Source organism: Stenella coeruleoalba (assembly GCF_951394435.1).
Source record: "Stenella coeruleoalba genome assembly, chromosome: 3".
In the NCBI taxonomy this organism is placed as follows: domain Eukaryota; kingdom Metazoa; phylum Chordata; class Mammalia; order Artiodactyla; family Delphinidae; genus Stenella; species Stenella coeruleoalba.
The window spans coordinates 105,643,831-105,666,027 of NC_137148.1; the positions used below are offsets into that span (position 1 = coordinate 105,643,831).

Genomic DNA, 22,197 nt, shown 5'->3' on the forward strand with positions numbered 1-22,197 from the left:
AATATATATTCCATATTCATACTTCCTCTCTTCTTCCAGTAATGTCCCAGATCAATTTTTCTCAGATCCAGGATTCAATCTGGTGTCACACATGGCCTTTAGTTACTTTAAAATTCTTTAATCTAGAGGAGTTTCCAGCCTGCCTGTTTTAACCTTTCAGGATGTTGACATTTTGAAGAGTCCAGGCAATTTATTTTGTATTGTGCTCCTCTGTTTGGATTTATTTGATTGCCTTCTCATTGTCTAAGTTAGTGATCCATTTTTTTTAAACTTCATCATAGGGAAATGTTTGAACATGTACAAAGATAGAGAAAGCAATATAATGTACCTAACATACACATTTTCCAAGTTCATCAGTTATCAGCGCATGGCTAATTTTGTTTTATTTATGACTCCCCACTTCCTAGATTATTTAGAGGCAAATCCTGGAGTTAGATCCTTTCAGCTGGATATTTCTACTTTTGGCTTTAATAAGTACTCTTTAAAGACAAACAAAAAACATAACCACAATACCAATCTACTATCTTAACATTAAAAAAAGGAAACAACCTTCCTGACAGAAGTATATCAAACCACCTTGGAATATTCTTGCCAGAAAACTTGTACCTCAGTCTGATCAACTTGTCTAGATCTACCTACCTACCAGTTGACTAGAAATAGAGGTGAGAGGAACAAGTTAAACAAGGCAGTGGAGCTTGTCGGCAAAATCCAGAGCGTGGGGTTTCTCTAGGAGAAATGACATAAAAATCATAAAATGTAAAGGAAAGGGTGAGCCTGTAGATTGAAAAAGACTTAAGAGACATATCAACCAAATGTAAATGTAATCCTTTTGTGGATCCTGATTTGAACAAACTTTTAAAAAGCAAGAAAAGAGGAATAATTTGGGGATTTTGAATGTGATTGGGTATTTGATGCTGTTAAGGAATTACCCAGTTTATAAGCTGTGACAGTGACTTTGTAGTTACAGTTTTTGTTTGTTTTTTGTTTTTGCGGTATGCGGGCCCCTCACTGCTGTGGCCTCTCCCGTTGCGGAGCACAGGCTCCGGACGCGCAGGCTCAGCAGCCATGGCTCACGGGCCCAGCCGCTCCGCAGCATGTGGGATCCTACCGAACCGGGGCACAAACCCGTGTCCCCTGCATTGGCAGGCGGACTCTCAACCACTGCGCCACCAGGGAAGCCCTGGAGTTACAGTTTTTAAAGGTTTTTACGCATTAGAGGTACACACAAAAACTTATGCATGAAATGAGATCTGGGGTTTAATTCACAATAATGAAAAGATTGGCCCTGTTGAAACTGAGCGATGGATACTTTGTAGTTTAGTATGTTCTTCTGCCATTGTGTGTGCCTTTGACATTTTACAAAATAAAAAGTTTTTTTACATTTAGGGCTGGTGGTAAATCAGTTTCAGAAGTTTGTACGCACGTAACCATTATTACTGTTTACTATTGTTATTTTTATCAGATTTCTCCCAGAATTACTATTAGTGTTCTTCATAGGAATAATAAAGATGAAGTGTTGTGTTCTTTTTTGAATTTTATGTAAGACTTATTTTTCCATTTTTGTCACTTTTTTAAGGTAATGAGCATGGTGTCAGGCTTTGCACCACTAATTTCTGCAGGTATCTTTTCAGCCACTCTTTCTTCTGCATTAGCATCCCTTGTGAGTGCGCCCAAAATATTTCAGGTAAGTATTTTCATGTTACAAATTTTATTAAAGGGGCAGTTAAGGTAATATATTTAAATATGGGATTTTTAATATTTTTAAATTATTTGTTTACTTCTATCAAGCCCATGTATTGATATTTATATGACATATACAAACACATATATCCAGAGTAGCATATTTAATTTTATGCATATGAATGTGGATGTGTATATATAAACACTTGGCCTATATCTACTCTCAGGGTGTAAGTTTTGAGTTGTCTTTCTGGAAGTGGTGATGAATTTTTGCTTTATGGACATACTGTTAGCATAAATTTTCATAATGTCTTACCAAGGATAAAAAGTATAGTCCAAGACCATAAATCAAAAGAATTAAAGTATCTTATTCCTATTAGCATAATGCCAACATTAATGTTTAATTTTATGAATATCTGAATGTCTAATACGTGCTATGCATTATGTTAGGTACTCAGGATATAAATAATAAGTATGATAGACATTGTTTCCCTTTAATGAGCATTAAATAAATGGCTGATACTGGATAGAAAATACTTTTTATTACTAAAACAAATGAGATATCGATTCTGCAGCTTTGTTAATTTCCTTTGTTCTTTTTGTTTGTTCTTAATTTTTTATTGTAGCTAGTTAGTACAGTAGAGGTGTAGAATATTTACTAAAATTATTTTCAGTATTGTTTTAAGAAAGGTGATTATGTTTTATAATTAGGATTTTCATTTGTTTTGAGTCTAGGATTTGGACTTGGTTTTCTTAAAATAGGTCACACGTCTGTCATACTTCTCAAGGTTCCACATTTCTTCTATGTGTATGCCTGCTCCTTTGGCTCTTTATTCATATAAGAATTTCAACCTGGGGTGGAATAAAATGGATAAAAACTTCAGTGTATTCTAAACCTCCTGTCTTTCTGATGCTAGAAATGTTTGAATCTCCTTTACAGTTTGTAGGTGAAGCAGCGTGAGGGGAAAGAAAGAGGACCAAGAATTAGAAACTTGGGTTCCATTCCTGATTAACCTATTGTAACTGTAAGCAGATCTGTATGTCTTATTTCGATATATTTCATTTTAATGTTTACATTTCTTCATTAGGCCTTATGTAAGGACAACATCTACCCAGCTTTCCAGATGTTTGCTAAAGGTTATGGGAAAAATAATGAACCTCTTCGTGGCTACATCTTAACATTCTTAATCGCACTTGGATTCATCTTAATTGGTTAGTCTATAAATGTACACTAATGTAGATGTTGGTGCATTTATAGTATCAGCTGTCAACACTGAATTGTTAAATTATAAACAAACTGTTACTTTGCCTGCAATACTAAGTTAGTTTCTTTTTGATCAAAGGAAAGAGTGTTTAGAAAATAATGCAAATAATAGTGCTTGTTAAATATTTGCTAAAATTCTTACCATCACTAATTCTCCATTAGGGCTAGAGGGAACTCTTAGGTTCTTGTCCCTAAAACAAATATGATAATAGCGTAAGGAAAAGGATTCCAGTGTCTTTCATGAAGGTAGAACCTCCGCCGATCTACTTTTTGGTACTGTTGCCTCTGATCGTAAGGAAGCTAATGGGTCTTTCACTGCTCAAGAAGACTTTGGACTTTTATTAAAAGTCTGATTATACTACTGGAAACTAACTCTCATGTGATATTTAAGAATGTATTTGGTTAAGTGTCCTGTGACCCAACAGTTCTTTTTAGGGGTTTTTACCCTATAGAAATGCACATATATAAGAATATTCTTAGTGTCATTAATTATAATAGTGATAAATGGAAGCAACCTGAGTACCTATCAACAGAAGAGTGAAACTGCAGAATAATATTCAGCAGTAAAAAAATGAATAAACTTGGTTTTCATATATTAATATGGATGAATCTCAAATATAATAAATGTAAAAATAACAAATTACAGAATGATAATATAGTATGATATAATTTACGTTAACTTTTAAAACACCCAGAAGAGTGCTACACAATGCTTATGGACCATGTATGTGTGTAGTAAAACGAAATGTCATTGGAAAGAATATTCCAACTTTGATGAGTTGAGGTATAAAGGGGACTTCTACTGTGTACATAAGGTATGATTTCTGAAAATTAAAGTATATGAAGTATATATGGCAAAATTCATTAAATCTGGTTTGTGGATGTAGGAGTATTCATTATGCTGTTATCTACAGGTTTGAAATAATTCATAGTTTTGAAGAGTTAAAAAAAGGTCTAATATGTCAGTTAAATATGCTTCATGTTTCTTTTGCAGCTGAACTGAATGTTATTGCTCCAATTATCTCTAACTTCTTCCTTGCATCATATGCGTTGATCAATTTTTCAGTATTTCATGCATCACTTGCAAAATCTCCAGGTGACTTTATGTTTTTTTAAAAGTTCTGTAAATGTGGTAATGTCTAATTTTAGAGAAAATGAAACTTTTTTTATATATAAATTTATTTATTTTATTTATTTATTTTTGGCTGTGTTGGGTCTTTGTTGCTTTCTCTAGTTGCAGCGAGCAGGGCCTACTCTTCATTGGGGTACATGAGCTTCTCATTGCAGTGGCTTCTCTTGTTCCGGAGCATGGGCTCTAGGCACGCAGGCTTCAGCAGTTGTAGCACGTGGGCTCAGTAGTTGTAGCTCGCTTGCTCTAGAGCGCAGGCTCAGTAGTGGTGGCGCACAGGCTTAGTTGCTCCACAGCATATGAGATCTTCCTGGACCAGGGCTCGAACCCGTGTCCCCTGCATTGGCAGGCGGATTCTTAACCACTGCGCCACTAGGGAAGCCCAAGAAAACAAAACTTTAACACATTTTAAAAGATGGCATGTGGAGAATTAGCTCACGAGTGCTTCACTCTGCCTTTATAGTTGAGTCAAACTGAGTCTTCAAAGATCTCTTTATCATGAAGTTTATTGGTAAATAATGCCTGTTTCTTGTCTTCAAAGAATTTAAAATAGCATTAATTTTAAATTCTGACACTGTGAAAGAATTACTTTGCTTTTTTCTGCTTTTATTATTTTATTCAGCTGATTGCTATTTCAGTTCCAAGAACATTATTATGATATAGTTAACCTATCCAGGAATATTTTTAACACAATGAGTTCTGTGGAGTTCTAATATAAGGGGTCTTTATCAACTGAAAAATTACTCCATATACATTTTTTATGGGTTTTGTTATAAACCATGATAGCAGTTGGACATCAGAGAAGGAAATAAGGAACAAAAGCACTGTTCCTTCTAAGGGTCTAAAAGTTTCTCAGAAAAGGAAAGATAACGTATGGGAACTTAGGACACAAACACCTTAGCTTCAGTTTTTACTTTAAGAATATAAATTTTAGAGGTGGGTACGGGTGTGGCTATAAAAGGGCAACACAAGGGATCCTTGTGTTGGACTTTTCCTTATCTTGACTGTATTAATATTTTAGTTGTGATATCGTGATATCATTTTGCAAGATGTTATCATTGGGAGTAACTAGGTAAAGGGTGTCCGGAATCTCTGTGTATTATTTCTTACAACTTTGTGTGAATCTGCAGTTATCTCAAAATTTAAAAGTTTAATTTTAGAAAAGAATATAAGTTTTATTGAAATGATTTAAAAATAGTATTTTGGGCTCTGGAATTACCTATGAATGAAAATTTTAAAACACGGTCTTCAACAGTTTTTCGAGTGAGCTTATTAATTCATAAATACTTCCCCAAATGGGAAGGTATGATTCTATAGTCAACTCACAGTTTTTCTAGCAAGTAGATTACTTTTTTAATGATTCTGAAGAACAGTTTGAATTGTTTTATACATTCATTAGGATATAGATGTGTCTCCTGCTAAAACACAGAAAATAAAACCGCACTATTAAGGACTCAATTTGAAACCTAATGTTTTAATCTTCTCTAGTTTTTAGCATTCGCTGGGGTAGGCCGATTTATACTTTTTTGGTAGGGAATTTTTTGAATACAGAAACTAGTAAGATAGGGTAATGTGGACATAAATAGATGTGCCCACTTCATGGCTGTCAGGAATCATGATGTTGTGATCAGTAATGGTCTATGACTTCACTGTTATAATTAGCCTTATAGTTCACATTTAAAGACCTTTTAGTGTAGCAGCCGCAGAGAAATTTATTTTGTGCATACGTATGTACCACTGTCTAAAGCAGATGAGGTATCCAAGTGACTTTTATTTATCTATTTTGTTTGTTATTGTTAGGATGGCGCCCTGCCTTCAAATACTACAACATGTGGATATCACTACTTGGAGCAATTCTTTGTTGCATTGTGATGTTTGTCATTAACTGGTGGGCTGCACTGCTAACATATGTGATAGTTCTTGGACTTTACATTTATGTTACCTACAAAAAACCAGGTAATTACATTTTGTAATCCAAGTATGAGAGAATGAAGTTTTGGATTAGAATGGTGGCTTTAGAAATGAAATGGACAAAGAAGATACTGTTTTAATCATCTCAGAAACAATTATTTCTCTAATATGCGTATTAAGTCTCTAAAGTAACAGATGTCTAAAATCATCATTTGTGTCCAGACTGTTTGTTTATTCAGTAAGAGGTAAAATTTGCCTGTTCAAATAACTTAAACTGTTCAGTACTATAAATAGTACTTTATAACAATCATAGATCTGCCTCTTTCCTTTTAGACCTTTGGCTATATAAGCAGTAATTTTTAAATGTTTTCTTTATTTGTAAAAGGCTCATTTTGAGTTGCATGCACAGCATGTCTGCAGCCCTATCATCCCAGTCTTTTCTAAGTTGTACTTTTTTTTTAAATGTAATTGTAGTTCAGATTGGCATTGTCTTAATTTCATGCCATGAACTTGAACTATTGAAAGTCCTGAGTACAATAGTTTATTTTAGCAATTGACTTTTTAAATGTGAAAGTACTTGTTATTGATGACTTGTTACAACCGGTATTAAGCTGCTGCATGAATACTGTCTTCCCACAGATGTGAACTGGGGATCCTCCACACAAGCCCTGACTTACCTGAATGCACTGCAGCATTCGATACGTCTTTCTGGAGTGGAAGATCATGTGAAAAACTTCAGGTAAGTCATAAGGTAACAGAAACATTTTGTCTTAGGTGGCAATCAGTTCTTCCTTTATTGTTCAGTAACATTTTCATATGCTGATATTTCATGGAAATTTCTCTAAAAGCATAGGGTATTATTTCTTGTTTTGGTTTGATTTGAGCAGTTTATTCAAAAACAAGATTGAGGTTTCTTGTTATCAAAATTTTACAAAGAGATAAATTATCATCTACCCTGCAAAAATGTTGTGAAAGTTTTGGAGGTCTCTCATTTGAAAACTTTTAAATAGTAGGTATCATAAAGTAAACTTTTTTTCCCCCTCTGTGGCCTCAGTAGTTATATAACTACTGAGGATGAAATTCATAAAAATTCCCTTTTTGCAATTTTACTAAGTCAGTAAATATTTTCATGTTAGTGGCTTCATTCTCATTGTGGTACTGGAAACCAGTTTTAGTGATAAAGAATCAATGCCTTAGAGTGAAGAGTATTTCTTACTTTCTTCAATAAATTACTTTATTTTTTATCTTATAATAGTTTATCAGTTATCATTTTAAAAACTATTCCTTAATTTAACATGCTTCTAATAATTGATGAGATTCAGTTACTAAAGCACTGTTGTAAATCCAGGAGTATTGTTTATTTATATAGATTCTTAGAAATTGTAGATTATTACTTATACCAAGCTATAAGTAGGCTTGTCATTTTTAGACAATAGATCATTAGACAGCCATTCTCATACTGTTCATGTAAGCCTGGTTCTGAACAGGTGACTTTCCACAGTCATGAGTAATCACTTCTCACTGGCTTCTGCACAGTAATCACAGAAATAAATTCCTTGTTTCAGTAAATCAAAAGGCAAACTCTTTTTTAAAGAAAACTTCCAGAGTGGATATGTGCCAGAAAAGAAGTGCTCTACCAAATTTCCCCCAGGAAGAAACATCTTTGTATATCTTTTTGTTAACTCTTTGGGTTCTTCCCCCCGCCCTGCCCGCAACTTTCTTCTAGAATGAAAGTTTTCCAGAGACCACAGATCTTCAGCTTAGGAGTAGAGAGAAACTGGAAAAAGAAAAAGAAATGAGAGCCCTGGGAGGAAAACTTTAAATGCAGTACATTTTGAACATTTTGACTAGTCGATGCCAAATATGGCAGAAAATAGAAATCATTCCTTTACGTAAAAAGTTGTATTCCAGAACTGAGAGTATGACCAAGAGTCAGAGTTAATTTGCCATTAATAAAAAACTGTTGCTTTGGCTTATTACAGTAATGGGGAAATTTTAAAAAAATTTTATTCTAAAGTGTTTTAAAATTTTTATCAGAATTATACATGAACATAGTTTAAAGAGGAAAAACTTAGGTTTGTCATGAAAATTAGCAATTGCCCCACTTCTCAAATCCCTGTTTCTCTCATGCCACAGGCAACCACTTTTAACTGAATCGTGTAATATTTACTTCATATTCCCAAAAAGAGGGTTTGTCTTGTTGTATTGTTTGAGTTTTAACTTAAGGCGTTATCTGCTGATTTCTTTCATCCATGTATGCCCACCACACATGTGCACCCTTCCCTTTACCCCACCATCCCAGGGTATTTTTTATGTCATTATTTTGATTATATTAGACTTGATATTTATATTCTGACATTTTAAGCATGATTCAAGAGCCCAGCCATGTAGTAAATTATGATTGCTTTTTTTTCCCTGTACAGGCTTTTTGTTTTCTGTGTAGGCAATAAATTTTTTTTCCTGTTTAAATTTCTATTTATCAGTATCTCAGCGTTCACCAAATTTGCCAGAAGATTTTGTTTTCTTCGCTTCACAGTTTCTATTTCCTTGAATAGTGAGAAATAGTCTTTCTCACTATTTCCTGCCTCTTTAATTTGGGTTCTTAGATTTAGCATTGTCTGAAGTATCTGTGATCCTGGGCCAGGGAAGTTCTGCATTGGTGGCTGGGGCTTGTCAGTGAAGCCCTTGATGTAGATTAATGTGGCTTTGCTGGTTCTTTAAGAAATTTAAGTCATCTTAAAGGTTTTCTATTTTGATCTGATTAGATTTCTCAGAAAAGAATCTTTTAATCTTCTGCTTGTTGATAAAGTTCTGGCTACCAGAGTTCTGAGAGCCAAGTGGGAAGGCAGCTCAGAGATCTCAGGGTTCAGCATATAGTAAATGTTCTCCTAACTCCCCTACTTAAAGTAGCTGCTTATGCCCTCAGACCAGAGATCTGGGACATATGCTTATGCTCCCAGACCAGAGGTCTCTCTAGCAAATAAGCCCTAGCCTAACAGGATTGGAGAGGGACAGGGACAGTTGCCCATCATAGTGATGGAAATGATTTGGGTTCATCTAGGTGCTTCTTATGCAAACTTTAAATCAGTCCTTCTTATTTTAGTTTCTTTAACATATTGCCCCTGCCATTTCCAAAGACATCTATTGCCTCTAAGTCCTAGGCATTTTGATGGTTCTTAGGTGTAAAATCAGATGGCTTCATAGTTTTCTCTTATGCTCATTTGTAATTTAGCCTTTTCCTGATTTGTCAAATCCTTTATTTTTCTTCCATCTGCTTTCTGGCTTTCAAAATTCAATGCTATTGTGTCCTGTCCTGTTCTCCATATTTTTGGTGACTTAAAAAATCCCATCATACTATGGAGATTTTTAAGGAGGGAGTAAAGATGAAGGCAGATGTTCATACTCTGTCATTGTTACTAGAAATAATCCCTAATATATTTTGTTCTATACCTTTCTTTAGAATGATAAAATTACACCCAAATTATGCCTTTGTGTGGTGTGTTTACTATCTATTGATAGTAAAGATAGGGACTACAAGTTCATTTCCCTCAGTAATAGGTTATATTAGTAATAGGTTAAACTACTATAACAAAAAGCTGAAAAACTAAAGTGGCTAAACAAGATAGATATCAGTGTTATGTGATAGTCCAGAGGGAGCTGGATATTCATGGCTGGTAAGTAGATTGGCTGCACTTGGTTATTCAAGTTCCACATTCCTTTTATCTGTCAGTCTGCCATTCCCTAGGATGTGTTTTTCTGTCCATGTGGTCAAAGACATCACCCCCCCTCCACCACGGCCTAGCTTACAGGAAAGGGGAAAAAAGTATGGAGGGTGGCCAGCTTCATTTTTAAAGGACAGGACAAGGAATTAGGGACATCATACGGGCTGGAAATCAGTCATAGGGCCACTTTTAGCTGCTAGGAAGGCTAGGAAATGCAGTGTTTAGCTGGGGAGCCATGTAGCCTGCTGAAGCTCAGGTGGAGAGACTGGACTACTAGCAGTCTGGGCCTTAGAGGAGGACTTCATATTTGATTGCCCCAAAGCAATTCCCCCAAGCAGAACTGGCTTTTCACATAGCTTGCTAAAATTCTGAATGAGTTAGTACCATTTTTAGGTCTTTATTCAGGTTTTCCTGCTTATTTTATAAGTATAGTTAGGAACTACCCTAACAATTTAGTAGGTAAGTCAGAATTTTTAGTCTATTTGCTTTTTGTTAAAGTTTGTTTTAATTATACACATTGTTGTGATTCATTTTGCTGTGCAGTAGAAGCTAACAACATTGTGAAGCAACTATACTCCAATAAAACTTAATTTAAAAAAAAATAATCAAAATTTTTTTAAAAAAAATTTTTTCTGAATCTGTTTGAATTCATAACATGGATACCTGAATTTTTTTTCCTCAAACAAGGTTGATTTTTATTTCTCGTCAACAAAAATCAAGAGTTAAAAATACATGAAAGGGCTTCCCTGGTGGCGCAGTGGTTGAGAGTCCGCCTGCCGATGCAGGGGACGTGGGTTCGTGCCCCGGTCCGGGAAGATCCCACATGCCGCGGAGCAGCTGGGCCCTTGAGCCATGGCCGCTGAGCCTGTGCATCTGGAGCCTGTGCTCCACGACGGGAGAGGCCACAACAGTGAGAGGCCCGCGTACTGCAAAAAAAAAAAAAAAAAAAAAACCCATGAAAGTCTTGCCACTGTCTTGTGTTTGCAAAGGCAACTGAATTCAATTTTGGCTTTCATCATAATTAATTAGTATTAAAACTTTTAGTTCAAATAGAAACCTTTTCTTCACCACAGGTGGTTTTACTCATATGACGTCATTAAAATTAAACTAGATTAGGGAGGGCTGATATTACAAAGTAGAAGTAAGTATGATGTGATCAAGCTAAGAAGGAAAGTGACCTGTTTTTTACATGAAGGCAAGGCCATGCTCTCAGGAAGTTTTGTGGACTCTGTGAAAGAACTGGAATATTTATTTCCTTTGTAAGATGAAAAGTTGTTACATGTTTTTAACCAGCATGGTCATTTCTTTCTGTAGTGCCTCCCAGAATCTTGATGTATAATATTACCTATTAATTTAGGACATTTGGTATGATGGTTGTTCAAAGAAGGTTTTGTTTTTCTGCATTTCTCATGTACCAAGGAACCCTAGTTATGTCATCTTCTGTGAGAATCTTGTGGCCTGTCTTGAGGACAGTTGCATAAAGGAGTGGCTAGTGTAGTAATATATTCTTAGAGAAGTGACTTAAAATCATGTCCATGTTATCAAAACCCTAAACTTCTCTTTCTTTTTAATCTTAAATTAGGCCACAGTGTCTTGTTATGACAGGTGCTCCAAACTCACGCCCAGCTTTACTTCATCTTGTTCATGATTTCACAAAAAATGTTGGTTTGATGATCTGTGGTCATGTACATGTGGTAAGTACTAGTTTTGTTTTCTATATTAAAACATTTTTCACTCTGTGTATGTAATTTGTGGAGCTTTCTAGATTTGAAATAATTTGAGTAGGTCTTAGCAACTATATTGCTTTGCTAAGAAAAATTACTTCCCAATAACTAAGGAACCTAAATGGAATTCAGTATGTGTTTTTGCTTGCTGATAAATCTCATAAAGTCCTGAGAATACTGGGAACATATACTTACCAGGAAAAAAAAGAGGCTGGAGGAGGTGGACAAATCATGGTAGATATCTAGTATCTGATATGTAAGAAGAGTAGAGTGAATGCTGAATTTCCAAATTCAAGCACTTTAATTGCTCATTCATTTTAGTTTTATTCATGAGCAAGGAAATTATTTAAAATAGGGGTAGACGGTCATCCAAAAGTAGTTTTTTGTTTTTGGCATCCTGGCTATTGAAAACAATTACTAGATGATGGATCACCTTTTCAGCATAAGAAATTGGAGTATTTGCCAGATTAACTTATCTCCCAGGCTCTACTGTTCATTTTATTTTGGTGCTAGAAATGTGTGTTATATGCCCTACGTCCCAGCCCCTGCTAGAGTTGATCTTCTACTTGTATAGTAGCAAAGTGAGTGTGCATGCACGTGCGTGTGAGTGTGCATGTGCGTGCATGTGGGGGGGGGGTAGTGGAAGAACACACTGAGACACTGACTCCACTCAGGACCTGTGGAGTTTCACAGTTTATCTTAGATCAATTCAGGTTGGGGTCTTGAGCATAAGAAATTACAAAGGGGAAATTCTTCTACTAGGAAAGATAAATTGTACTTTTCCTTGTCTTATTCATGTATAATTAGGGTATACTTTTAATCTTATTTTTAGATTTTTTAAAAATACATTTTAGGTAAAACGTGTAACACATTTTATGTGTTGCTTACAAGGATCAAAATAGAATGGCAAGTTAAAAAAGCCTTTCTTGTGTCATTTCATCGTTTAACAAGTACAAAGAAAAAACGTATTTATATAGCTCACTTTGACTTGTAATGATACTTCTAGGTTTCTGAGAATTAACAACTCAGACATTTGAGACAAACAAAAAATAAGATGGGAAACTTTCCATAGAAAAACAGAAGGCTCTTATTTTTCTCTGTGTAATCTCTTCTCCATTTTCAATAATTTATAATTTCTTTCATTTAATAGTATCAAAACATTTAGTTTTCCAAGTCTGTGTTTATTCCTCTCCTCTTCTTCCTTCTACTGGCACCCTCTGTGTCTTTGTTCCATCAACACTGTTTTTTCATAATCTTTATTGGAAAGAATTCACTGACAGGAAAATGAAAAGCTATCATTATACTTCCCTTCTCCCCCACCGCCATGTTTAGACACCTTGTTTAAACCAAGATAACAGGAGGATTTTTATAAAGGGGGAATAGATTACCTTTCAGTTAAAGACATTATTAATATTTTTACCTTAAAGGGCCCTCGAAGACAAGCTATGAAAGAGATGTCCATTGATCAAGCCAAATATCAGCGATGGCTTATTAAAAACAAAACGAAGGCTTTTTATGCTCCAGTACATGCAGATGATTTGAGAGAGGGTGCACAACATTTGATGCAGGTAAATTTGTTACATCTTTCAAATGACAGTATTTTAGTTTTGTGTAAGCTTTCAAAAACTTGTTTATTCCAGGTTTCATTATTCACATTAATAAAAATCATAAATCTTTAAAATATCTTTACTGAAGTAGAATATTACAGTTTGTATAATTTGAGAGTTACAGAAATACTGTGCTGTTGGCTGACAGTGAAGAACCTCTTTGTGAATTATCTTAGCCTATTTCTGTCCTTTTCCTAAGATAGTTCCCATTCACTCCCTGTTGTTTTAAGTAATGGCAGTCCTTATTTAATTTTTTAAAAATTCTAATTCCCTACTATATTTCTCACTATTATTTTACTGGTGCTAAACTTAGACTTCTCTTTCGGTTTTGTGTGTGTCCTAGTAACCAGAATGTGGGATTTGGAATCAGTCCTAGGTTTAAATGCTAGCACTGCTACTTCCTTATTATGGATTTCGGACCAATCAAGTTATTTAACTTCTCAGAAACTCAGTTTCTTCAACCCTTAAAGGTTGTAGGGAGACAGTGTTTGCCAACTTATTTTTATAGGAACCTCTTTCTTCAAAAGAAAGCTTAAGCAAAAGCGCATTGACTGTGTCGATTGTGGAGCTGCTTTGTTAGAGGTGGGGGACTCAGTGCTGTCACTGGGCCCTTTCTGTTTTGTGTTTTTTAAAACTTGACAAGCACTTGGTTAAGAATAGCATAGGCTATCCTCAGGAATAATAAGGGGTGGGAGTGGGATTGCTTTGCCAGATATAAAGGCTTATTAGCATAAAACTATTGTGATTAAGACATTGTGGTATTGAAGTAGAGACAGACAATTCAACTGAGTAGAAATAGAGCCACTCATATAGGAAATTTAATACATGACAGAGGTGACATTGAAAAGATGAGCTGGGATAATTGATAATTTATGTGAAAAATATATATAACACATCCTTATAAACCAAACAACAAAACATTTCCAGATAGATTAAAGACGTAAACATGAAAGGCAAAATTTGTAAGCTTTTAGAAGAAAATAGAGAATAATTTTATGATCTTGGACTAGGGAAGAAGTTTTTAAATGAGACACAAAAAGTTGAATTATGAAGAAGAAACCAATTATTTTTTAGTTAACATTTATAAAACTGTGCTTCTAAAGAAAGCATGAAAACAAAAAATGAAGCCACAGACCTAAAGAAGATAATGTTACCAGCAAAAGAATGTGGTGCACAATATATAAAGAAATACTAAATCTATAAGAGAAAAAAAGAATAGCAATAGACATGCAAAGAAGAGGAAACCTAAATGACAGAAGTAAAAATTAAAACCGCAGTACAGCTTTATTCCATACCCGTCAGATTGATCAGAATCAGGTCTGCCAATACCAAGTGTTAGAAATGGTGTAGAGCACTTGGAAATCTTTGCACTGCTGTAGTAAATGTAGACTGGACAATCACTTGGAACAGCAACCTGGCAGTATTCTGCGTCTTTGAAAAGTGCAGATATCCTGAGACATTCCATTCTTAAGTGTATACCACAGAGAAATTTTACACATGTGAAGAAGGCTATGTGAAGTTTCATAGCACTATCATTTCTTACAGTGAAAAGGAAATTAAAGTAACTTCAGCAGCCATTAATCACATTATTGAAAATTGTGGCATAATCATGCAGTGGAATTCCATATAGTGGTGAAAAGGTACTATACATATCAATGAGGATAAACCTCAGACAGAAATGTTAAGGAAAATAGCAAGTTAAAATAAGAACATGAGTAATATGAAGATGATGTAAATTTTTAAAAATATGTAACTTAAAAATTCATACGTATATATGCCTAGATAATGGAATATATAGTAAAAATACAAGATCTTGAAAAGGATACGTTGGGTACTTGATATTTGTGAAATTTGTTTTCTTAAGCTGAGTGGTGGATACATGATTATTTATTACTTTATTCGCTTTTGTATGTGAAATATATAAATATTTCAAACGGAATTCCACCCCTGGTCATAAGGTTGTTTCTAGTGGGTAAATCTTGCTTGCTTTTGTGCAGTTTATAGGAATACTTTGATAACTACTCTATGTATTTAATAAATGTTATGAAGGAAATGAAAATATTTACTTACAGCAATGGTTCTTAACTTCAGCCTGCATCAGAATCACGTGGTGGACTTGCTAAAACACAGACTGCTGGGCCGCATCTTTACAGTGATTCAGTAGGTCTAGGGTGAGGCCCAAGAATTTGCATTTCTAACAAGTTTCCCGGTGATCACGCTGCTGCTGCTGGTCCAGTCCAGGCACTACACTTTGAGAGCCACTGCCCTCGAGGGTTTCTGTGGTATAAATGATGATATCGTAAATTGGCCAAGAGTTAGGAACCATCCTCCTTATCATTCTGCTCTACCTAACATACTCACCCCTGTGGGTCATGACAGTTTCACCAGTGTGGGGCAAAGGGAGCATACATAGAACAGTGTCATTTTGAGACTGCCCTATAAACCTGGCAAGTGCTATTCCCTTTACAAAGATGCCCAGGAGATGGTTTATTCCAGTGGCAGAGCTGTCTGAGGAACTGTTTAAAATATCCTTACAGATAGGTGAATTGCCTCTTTAGAACTAATCACTGAAATTTTAGTGTAAGTTGCCACTGAGTGTACTTCTCTTTCCTTCGAACCTTCTCGAAACCTGTTACATAAAGTGGAAAATGCCTTTATGTCTGTTAGAGGTTTATAATCTTTGTCAAAATAGTTTTTTGTACATTGATTTCTTTATACAGTGACTTATTTTATAGTTCTAGCGGTGCTGTTTTAGATGGGTTTGTTTTACTATACATTCTGACTTTTCATTTCTTTGTCCCTTCATTTGTCTAGTTATTAGTTATAAGCATTTATTTAGAGATTCACTGTTTTAAGGAGAGGTAGTCTTGTCAATAACTTGCTTATGGAGCCCTTTGGCAGTAAGACATTAACACTGCTAACTTCTTTGTTTAAATGGATTTTTCTTTTCTTTTGTTTTCTTTTTCTTTTTTTTTTTTTAAGGCAGGAGCCACTTGATTGTCAATCCAATTTTAAACATTCATTTTAAATTAGAAAAAACTCTTGTTTTTACAAAAAGTTCAGATTACATCATGATGCCTTTTAAATCAAGCAGATCTCATTTAGTCTTAGTGTAGCTAAAACTACCTTTTTTCCTGAGCAAAGCTAGTCTAGAATTATCCTGTAATATATGCTGAGTGTTTCTGAAACCTTTCCTCTTCTTCATTAGCCACATTTTGAGGTAAACAGCAATTTTTTTTTAATTTTCTAAAAAAAATGTAGACCGAAATAACATTGCCAATAATATTTAAAATATAAATTATACCCAAGTCCTGTAGCCCCTTTCCAAATATATATACACACATATATTTAATGCCATGATATTAACTAAGGATAATTTAAAGCCATCACTATTAGCTCAACCTTTAAAAACTAACCATCTAGAATATGAAGCCAAAACTCTGCATTTTTGTTCAGTGATGCTTTTTTTCAGCCAATATTTTATTATACATTTCCATTGTCAACAACATTCTTTAATTAATGAAACATTTAATGACTATTTTTAATGGATTTAGCATAATATGCTAAAGCAATTTCTTTTTTTTTAACATCTTTATTGGAGTATAATTGCTTTACAATGGTGTGTTAGTTTCTGCTTTATAACAAAGTGAATTAGTTACACATATACATATATCCCCATATCTCCTCCCTCTTGCGTCTCCCTCCCACCCTCCCTATCCCACCCCTCTAGGTGGTCACAAAGCACCAAGCTGATCTCCCTGTGCTATGCGGCTGCTTCCCACTAGCTATCTCTTTTACATTTGGTAGTGTATATATGTCCATGCCACTCTCTCACTTCACCCCAGCTTACCCTTCCCCCTCCCTGTGTCATCAGGTCCATTCTCTACATCTGTGTCTTTATTTCTGTCCTGCCCCTAGGTTCTTTAGAACCATTTTTTTTTGATTCCATATATATGTGTTAGCATATGGTATTTGTTTTTCTCTTTCTGACATACTTCACTCTATATGACAGTCTCTAGGTCCATCCACCTCACTACAAATAACTCAATTTCGTTTCTTTTTATGGCTGAGTAATATTCCATTGTATATATGTGCCACATCTTTATCCATTCATCTGTCGATGGACACTTAGGTAGCTTCCACATCCTGGCTATTGGAATTAGAGCTGCAATGAATATTGTGGTACTTGACTCTTTCTGAATTATGGTTTTCTCAGGGTATGTGCCTAGTAGTGGGATTGCTGGGACATATGGTAGTTCTATTTTTAGTTTTTTAAGGAACCTCCATACTGTTCTCCATAGTGGCTGTATCTGTATCAATTTACATTCCCACTAACAGTGCAGGAGGGTTCCCTTTTCTCCACACCCTCTCCAGCATTTATTGTTTCTAGATTTTTTGATGATAGCCATTCTGACCGGTGTGAGATGATATCTCATTGTAGTTTTGATTTGCATTTCTCTAATGGTTAGTGATGTTGAGCATCCTTTCATGTGTTTGTTGGCGATCTGTATATCTTCTTTGGAGAAATGTCTATTTAGGTCTTCTGCCCGTTTTTGGATTGGGTATTTTGTTTTTTTGATATGGAGCTGCATGAGCTGCTTGTAAATTTTGGAGATTAATCCTTTGTCAGTTGCTTCATTTGCAAATATTTTCTCCCATTCTGAGGGTTGTCTTTCCGTCTTGTTTATGGTTTCCTTTGCTGTGCAAAAGCTTTTAAGTTTCATTAGATCCCATTTGTTTATTTTTGTTTTTATTTCCATTTCTCTAGGAGGTTGGTCGAAAAGGATCCTGTTGTGATTTATGTCATAGAGTGTTCTGCCTATGTTTTCCTCTAAGAGTTTGATAGTGTCTGGCCTTACATTTAGGTCTTTAATCCATTTTGAGTTTATTTTTGTGTATGGTGTTAGGGAGTGTTCTAATTTCATTCTTTTACATGAGGCTGTACAGTTTCCCCAACAGCACTTACTGAAGAGGCTGTCTTTTCTCCACTGTATGTTCTTGCCTCCTTTATCAAAAATAAGGTGACCGTATGTGCGTGGGTTTTTCTCTGGGCTTTCTATCCTGTTCCATTGACCTGTATTTCTGTTTTTGTGCCAGTACCATACTGCCTTGATTACTGTAGCTTTGTAGTATATTCTGAAGTCAGGGAGCCTGATTCCTCCAGCTCCATTTTTCTTTCTCAAGATTGCTTTGGCTATTCGGGGTCTTTTCTGTTTCCATACAAATTGTGCAGTTTTTTTGTTCTAGTCTGTGAAAAATGCCAGTGGTAGCTTGATAGGGATTGCATTGAATCTGTAGATTGCTTTGGGTAGTAGAGTCATTTTCACAATGTTGATTCTTCCAATCCAAAAACATGGTATATCTCTCCATCTGTTTGTCTTGTCTTTAATTTCTTTCATCAGTGTCTTATAGTTTTCTGCATATAGGTCTTTTGTCTTCTTAGGTAAGTTTATTCCTAGGTATTTTATTCTTTTTGTTGCAGTGGTAAATGGGAGTGTTTCCTTAATTTCTCTTTCAGATTTTTCATCATTAGTGTATAGGAATGCTAGAGATTTCTGTGCATTAATTTTGTATTCTGCTACTTTACCAAATTCATTGATTAGTTCTAGTAGTTTCTGGTAGCATCTTTAGGATTCTCTATGTATAGTATCATGTCCTTTGCAAACACTGACAGTTTACTACTTCTTTTTCGATTTGGATTCCTTTTATTTCTTTTTCTTTTCTGATTGCTGTGGCTAAAACTTCCAAAGCTGTGTTGAATAATAGTGGTAAGAGTGGACAACCTTGTCTTGTTCCTGATCTTAGAGGAAATGGTTTCAGTTTTTCACCATTGAGAACAGTGTTAGCTGAGGGTTTGTCATATATGGCCTTTATTATGTTGAGGTAAGTTCCCTCTATGCTTACTTTCTGGAGGGTTTTTATCATAAATGGGTGTTGAATTTTGTTGAAAGCTTTTTCTCCATCTATTGAGATGATTATAGGGTTTTTATCCTTCAATTTGTTAATATGGTGTATCACATCGATTTGCATATATTGAAGAATCCTTGCATTCCTGGGATAAATCCCACTTGATCATGGTGTATGATCCTTTTATTGTGCTGTCAGATTCTGTTTGCTAGTATTTTGTTGAGGATTTTTACATCTATGTTCATCCGTGATATTGGCCTGTAGTTTTCTTTCTTTGTGACATCTTTGTCTGGTTTTGTTATCAGGGTGATGGTGGCCTCGTAGAATGAGTTTGGGAGTGTTTCTCCCTCTGCTATATTTTGCAAGAGTTTGAGAAGGAGAGGTTTTAGCTTTCTCTAAATATTTGATAGAATTCGCCTGTGTAGCTATCTGGTCCTGGGCTTTTGTTTGTTGGAAGATTTTTTTTTTTTTCGGTACGCGGACCTCTCACTGTTGCGGCCTCTCCCATTGCGGAGCACAGGCTCCGGACGCGCAGGCCCAGCAGCCATGGCTTACAGGCCCAGCCACTCCGCGGCATGTGGGATCTTCCCGGACCGGGGCATGAACCTGTGTCCCCTGCATCGCCAGGCGGACTCTCAACCACTGCGCTACCAGGGAAGCCCTGTTGGAAGATTTTTAATCACAGTTTCAATTTCAGTGCTTGTGATTGGTCTGTTCATATTTTCTGTTTCTTCCTGGTTCAGTCTTGGAAGGTTGTACCTTTCTAAGAATTTGTCCATTTCTTCCAGGTTGTCCATTTTATTGGCATATAGTTGCTTGTAGTAATCTCTCATGATCCTTTGTATTTCTGCAGTGTCAGTTGTTATTTTCCTTTTTCATTTCTAGTTCTATTGAGTCTTCTCCCTGTTTTTCTTGATGAGTCTGGCTAATGGTTTATCAATTTCGTTTATCTTCTCAAACAACCAGCTTTTAGTTTTATTGATCTTTGCTGTTGTTTCCTTCATTTTTTGTTAGTAATTCTTAAATATGAATCTCATGGCAGTACTTAACTAAATTAGATAACCATGATGTTTGGAAATGTTTTTACTTAATAGTCATGACAGAAATAAAAAGCCACATACTATTGGGGAAAGAGTTGTTCTTTCTGCTACAGTAAAAATGGTTATGATGATACACAGAAAAATATTGTAACAAACTAAATGCCTTTCTTGTCAGCAAGTTCTGGTGGAAGATTCACAGAAAACATTGCTAACGATTCAAAAAAACAACACGGTGAGAATGTTTTGATTGAAACCGAAGCTATTTGTAATAAGCTTCAGATGACTGCATTTTGCTATATCAGTTTCAATTATGGAAGTCCATGAAGAACTGATTTTCTGTGAGCCAAAAGGAATATGTTCCAGAGAAGACATATTTTCAGTAATGTTATTTCTTTAAAACACATGATGTTTTATGGAAACTGAAAACATTACTTCTAACTGAATAGGTACTTCGATTAGAATTTACAAAGGATTTAGGATGACTGATAGATGTGAAATTTCTTTACTCATTCAAGGGAAAGTTATTACGATAATGAAGTTGAAAACAGAAGTGCACAGAGTACCTCTGAATGTTACTGTCAATTTTATAAAAATAAAACCTTTTAATTATAATAAGGTTGTAACCAAAGTTTGTGATGAGAAACAGAGTAACTCTCACAGTATTTTGTACCATCAAGAAGTTGCTGGTCATCTTGTAGCTTACTTCATTAAAAAACAATAAAACTTGAAGATATTTCTTGGTTTTCTTTTACCAAAAAACCCCAAAAATATCAAAATTATGTTGTGTGGTTAGTGGCTACCTTGCTATATGACAGTTTTTTAAATAAAAAATATTCTTTATCTGTCTCCTGAGGGCAAAGCATTGTTTATAGTAGAGTGGAAAAAAAATTCTTATTTCTTGAAAGAAACTTGTGCATGGATAGAACATTTTGAAAATGAATGTAAACTTTACATGGTTAGGCTTATTTCTTTTGTTCCCTAATTATGCAGTCTTTACAACAGTGTCTGGCACATGGTCAGCACTTGGTAAGTTTAACAAAAAATGATTTAAGTATATCACTTATAAAAACTTAAGTGTGACCTCATGGCACATAAAATATTAATTCAAAATGGATCTAAGATCTAAATATAAGGGCTAAAACCATAAAGCTCTTTAAAGAAAACATAGAAGTAGATCTTCATGACCTTGAATTTGGCAATGGATTCTTAGATATGGCACCAAAAGCACAAGCAACAAAACAAATAAGTAAACAAATTCAACTTCACAATTAAAAACTTCTGTGCATCTAAGGACATTATCAAGAAAATGAAAAGACAATCTACAGAATGGAAGAAAATCTTTTTACATCATATATCTGATAAGGTTTAATATCCAAAATATACATAGAATTCCTAAAGCAGCAACAAAAAGACAGACAACCCAATTAAAAAATTTGCTAATAACTTGAATAAACATTTCTCCAAAGAAATAAAGATAACTAATAAGCACATGAAAAAATGTTCAGTATCATTAGTCACTAGAGCAATGCAAATCAAAGCTACAGTGAGATACCATTTTACACTACTAGCATGTGTGTAATTAAGTAAACAAACAAACAGGAACTAACAAGTGTTGCTGAGGATGTGGAGAAATTGGAACCTTTGCATTGCTGGTGGGAGTGTGAAATGATGCAGCTGCTGTGGGAGACAGCTTAGTAGTTCCTCAAAAGTCTAAACAAGGAATTACTGTATATCCAGCAAGTCTACTCCTAGGCATATACCCAAAGAAATTAAAAGCTGGGAGTCACACAGATATTTGTAGGCCAGTGTTTGTTGCAGCATTATTCACAGTAGCCAAAAGATAGAAACAACCTAAGCATGTGTCAACAGATGAATGGATAGACAAAATGTAGTATACACATAGAATGAAATATTATTCAGCCATAAAAAGGAAAGAAGTTCTAATAGATGCTGTAACATGGATGAACCTGGAAGACATTATGCTAAATGAAATAAGCCAGACACAAGGGACAAATATTGTGTGATTCCATTTATAGGAAATATCTAGGATAAGCAAACTCGTAGAGACAAAAGTAGATTAGGTGTTACCAGGGCCTGGAGGGAGGAAAGAACGGGTAGTTATTACTTAGTGTTTACAGAATTTCTGTTTAAGGTGATGAGAAACTTTTGGAAACAGATAGTGGGGTTGGTTGTACAACATTGTGAATGTAATT

At 35.1% G+C, this 22,197-nt stretch overlaps 1 protein-coding gene and 1 long non-coding RNA gene across 2 annotated transcripts in view; one reads left to right on the forward strand and one right to left on the reverse strand.

Moving 5' to 3' along the window:
- The window catches only part of SLC12A2 (solute carrier family 12 member 2), a 109,170-nt gene that overhangs the window by 64,547 nt on the left and 22,426 nt on the right, over window positions 1-22,197 (forward strand). Inside the window, exons 11-17 of the mRNA XM_079918583.1 lie at window positions 1,577-1,684; window positions 2,769-2,892; window positions 3,939-4,040; window positions 5,874-6,029; window positions 6,624-6,723; window positions 11,289-11,400; window positions 12,858-12,998. Of these exons, the coding sequence (XP_079774709.1) occupies window positions 1,577-1,684; window positions 2,769-2,892; window positions 3,939-4,040; window positions 5,874-6,029; window positions 6,624-6,723; window positions 11,289-11,400; window positions 12,858-12,998 (843 nt within the window). The remainder of the gene's footprint in view (window positions 1-1,576; window positions 1,685-2,768; window positions 2,893-3,938; window positions 4,041-5,873; window positions 6,030-6,623; window positions 6,724-11,288; window positions 11,401-12,857; window positions 12,999-22,197) is intronic.
- Window positions 14,870-22,197, reverse strand: part of LOC307184808 — a 38,018-nt gene continuing 30,690 nt past the window's right edge. The window contains exon 3 of the long non-coding RNA XR_013827832.1: window positions 14,870-15,314. This is a non-coding gene — a long non-coding RNA (uncharacterized lncRNA). The remainder of the gene's footprint in view (window positions 15,315-22,197) is intronic.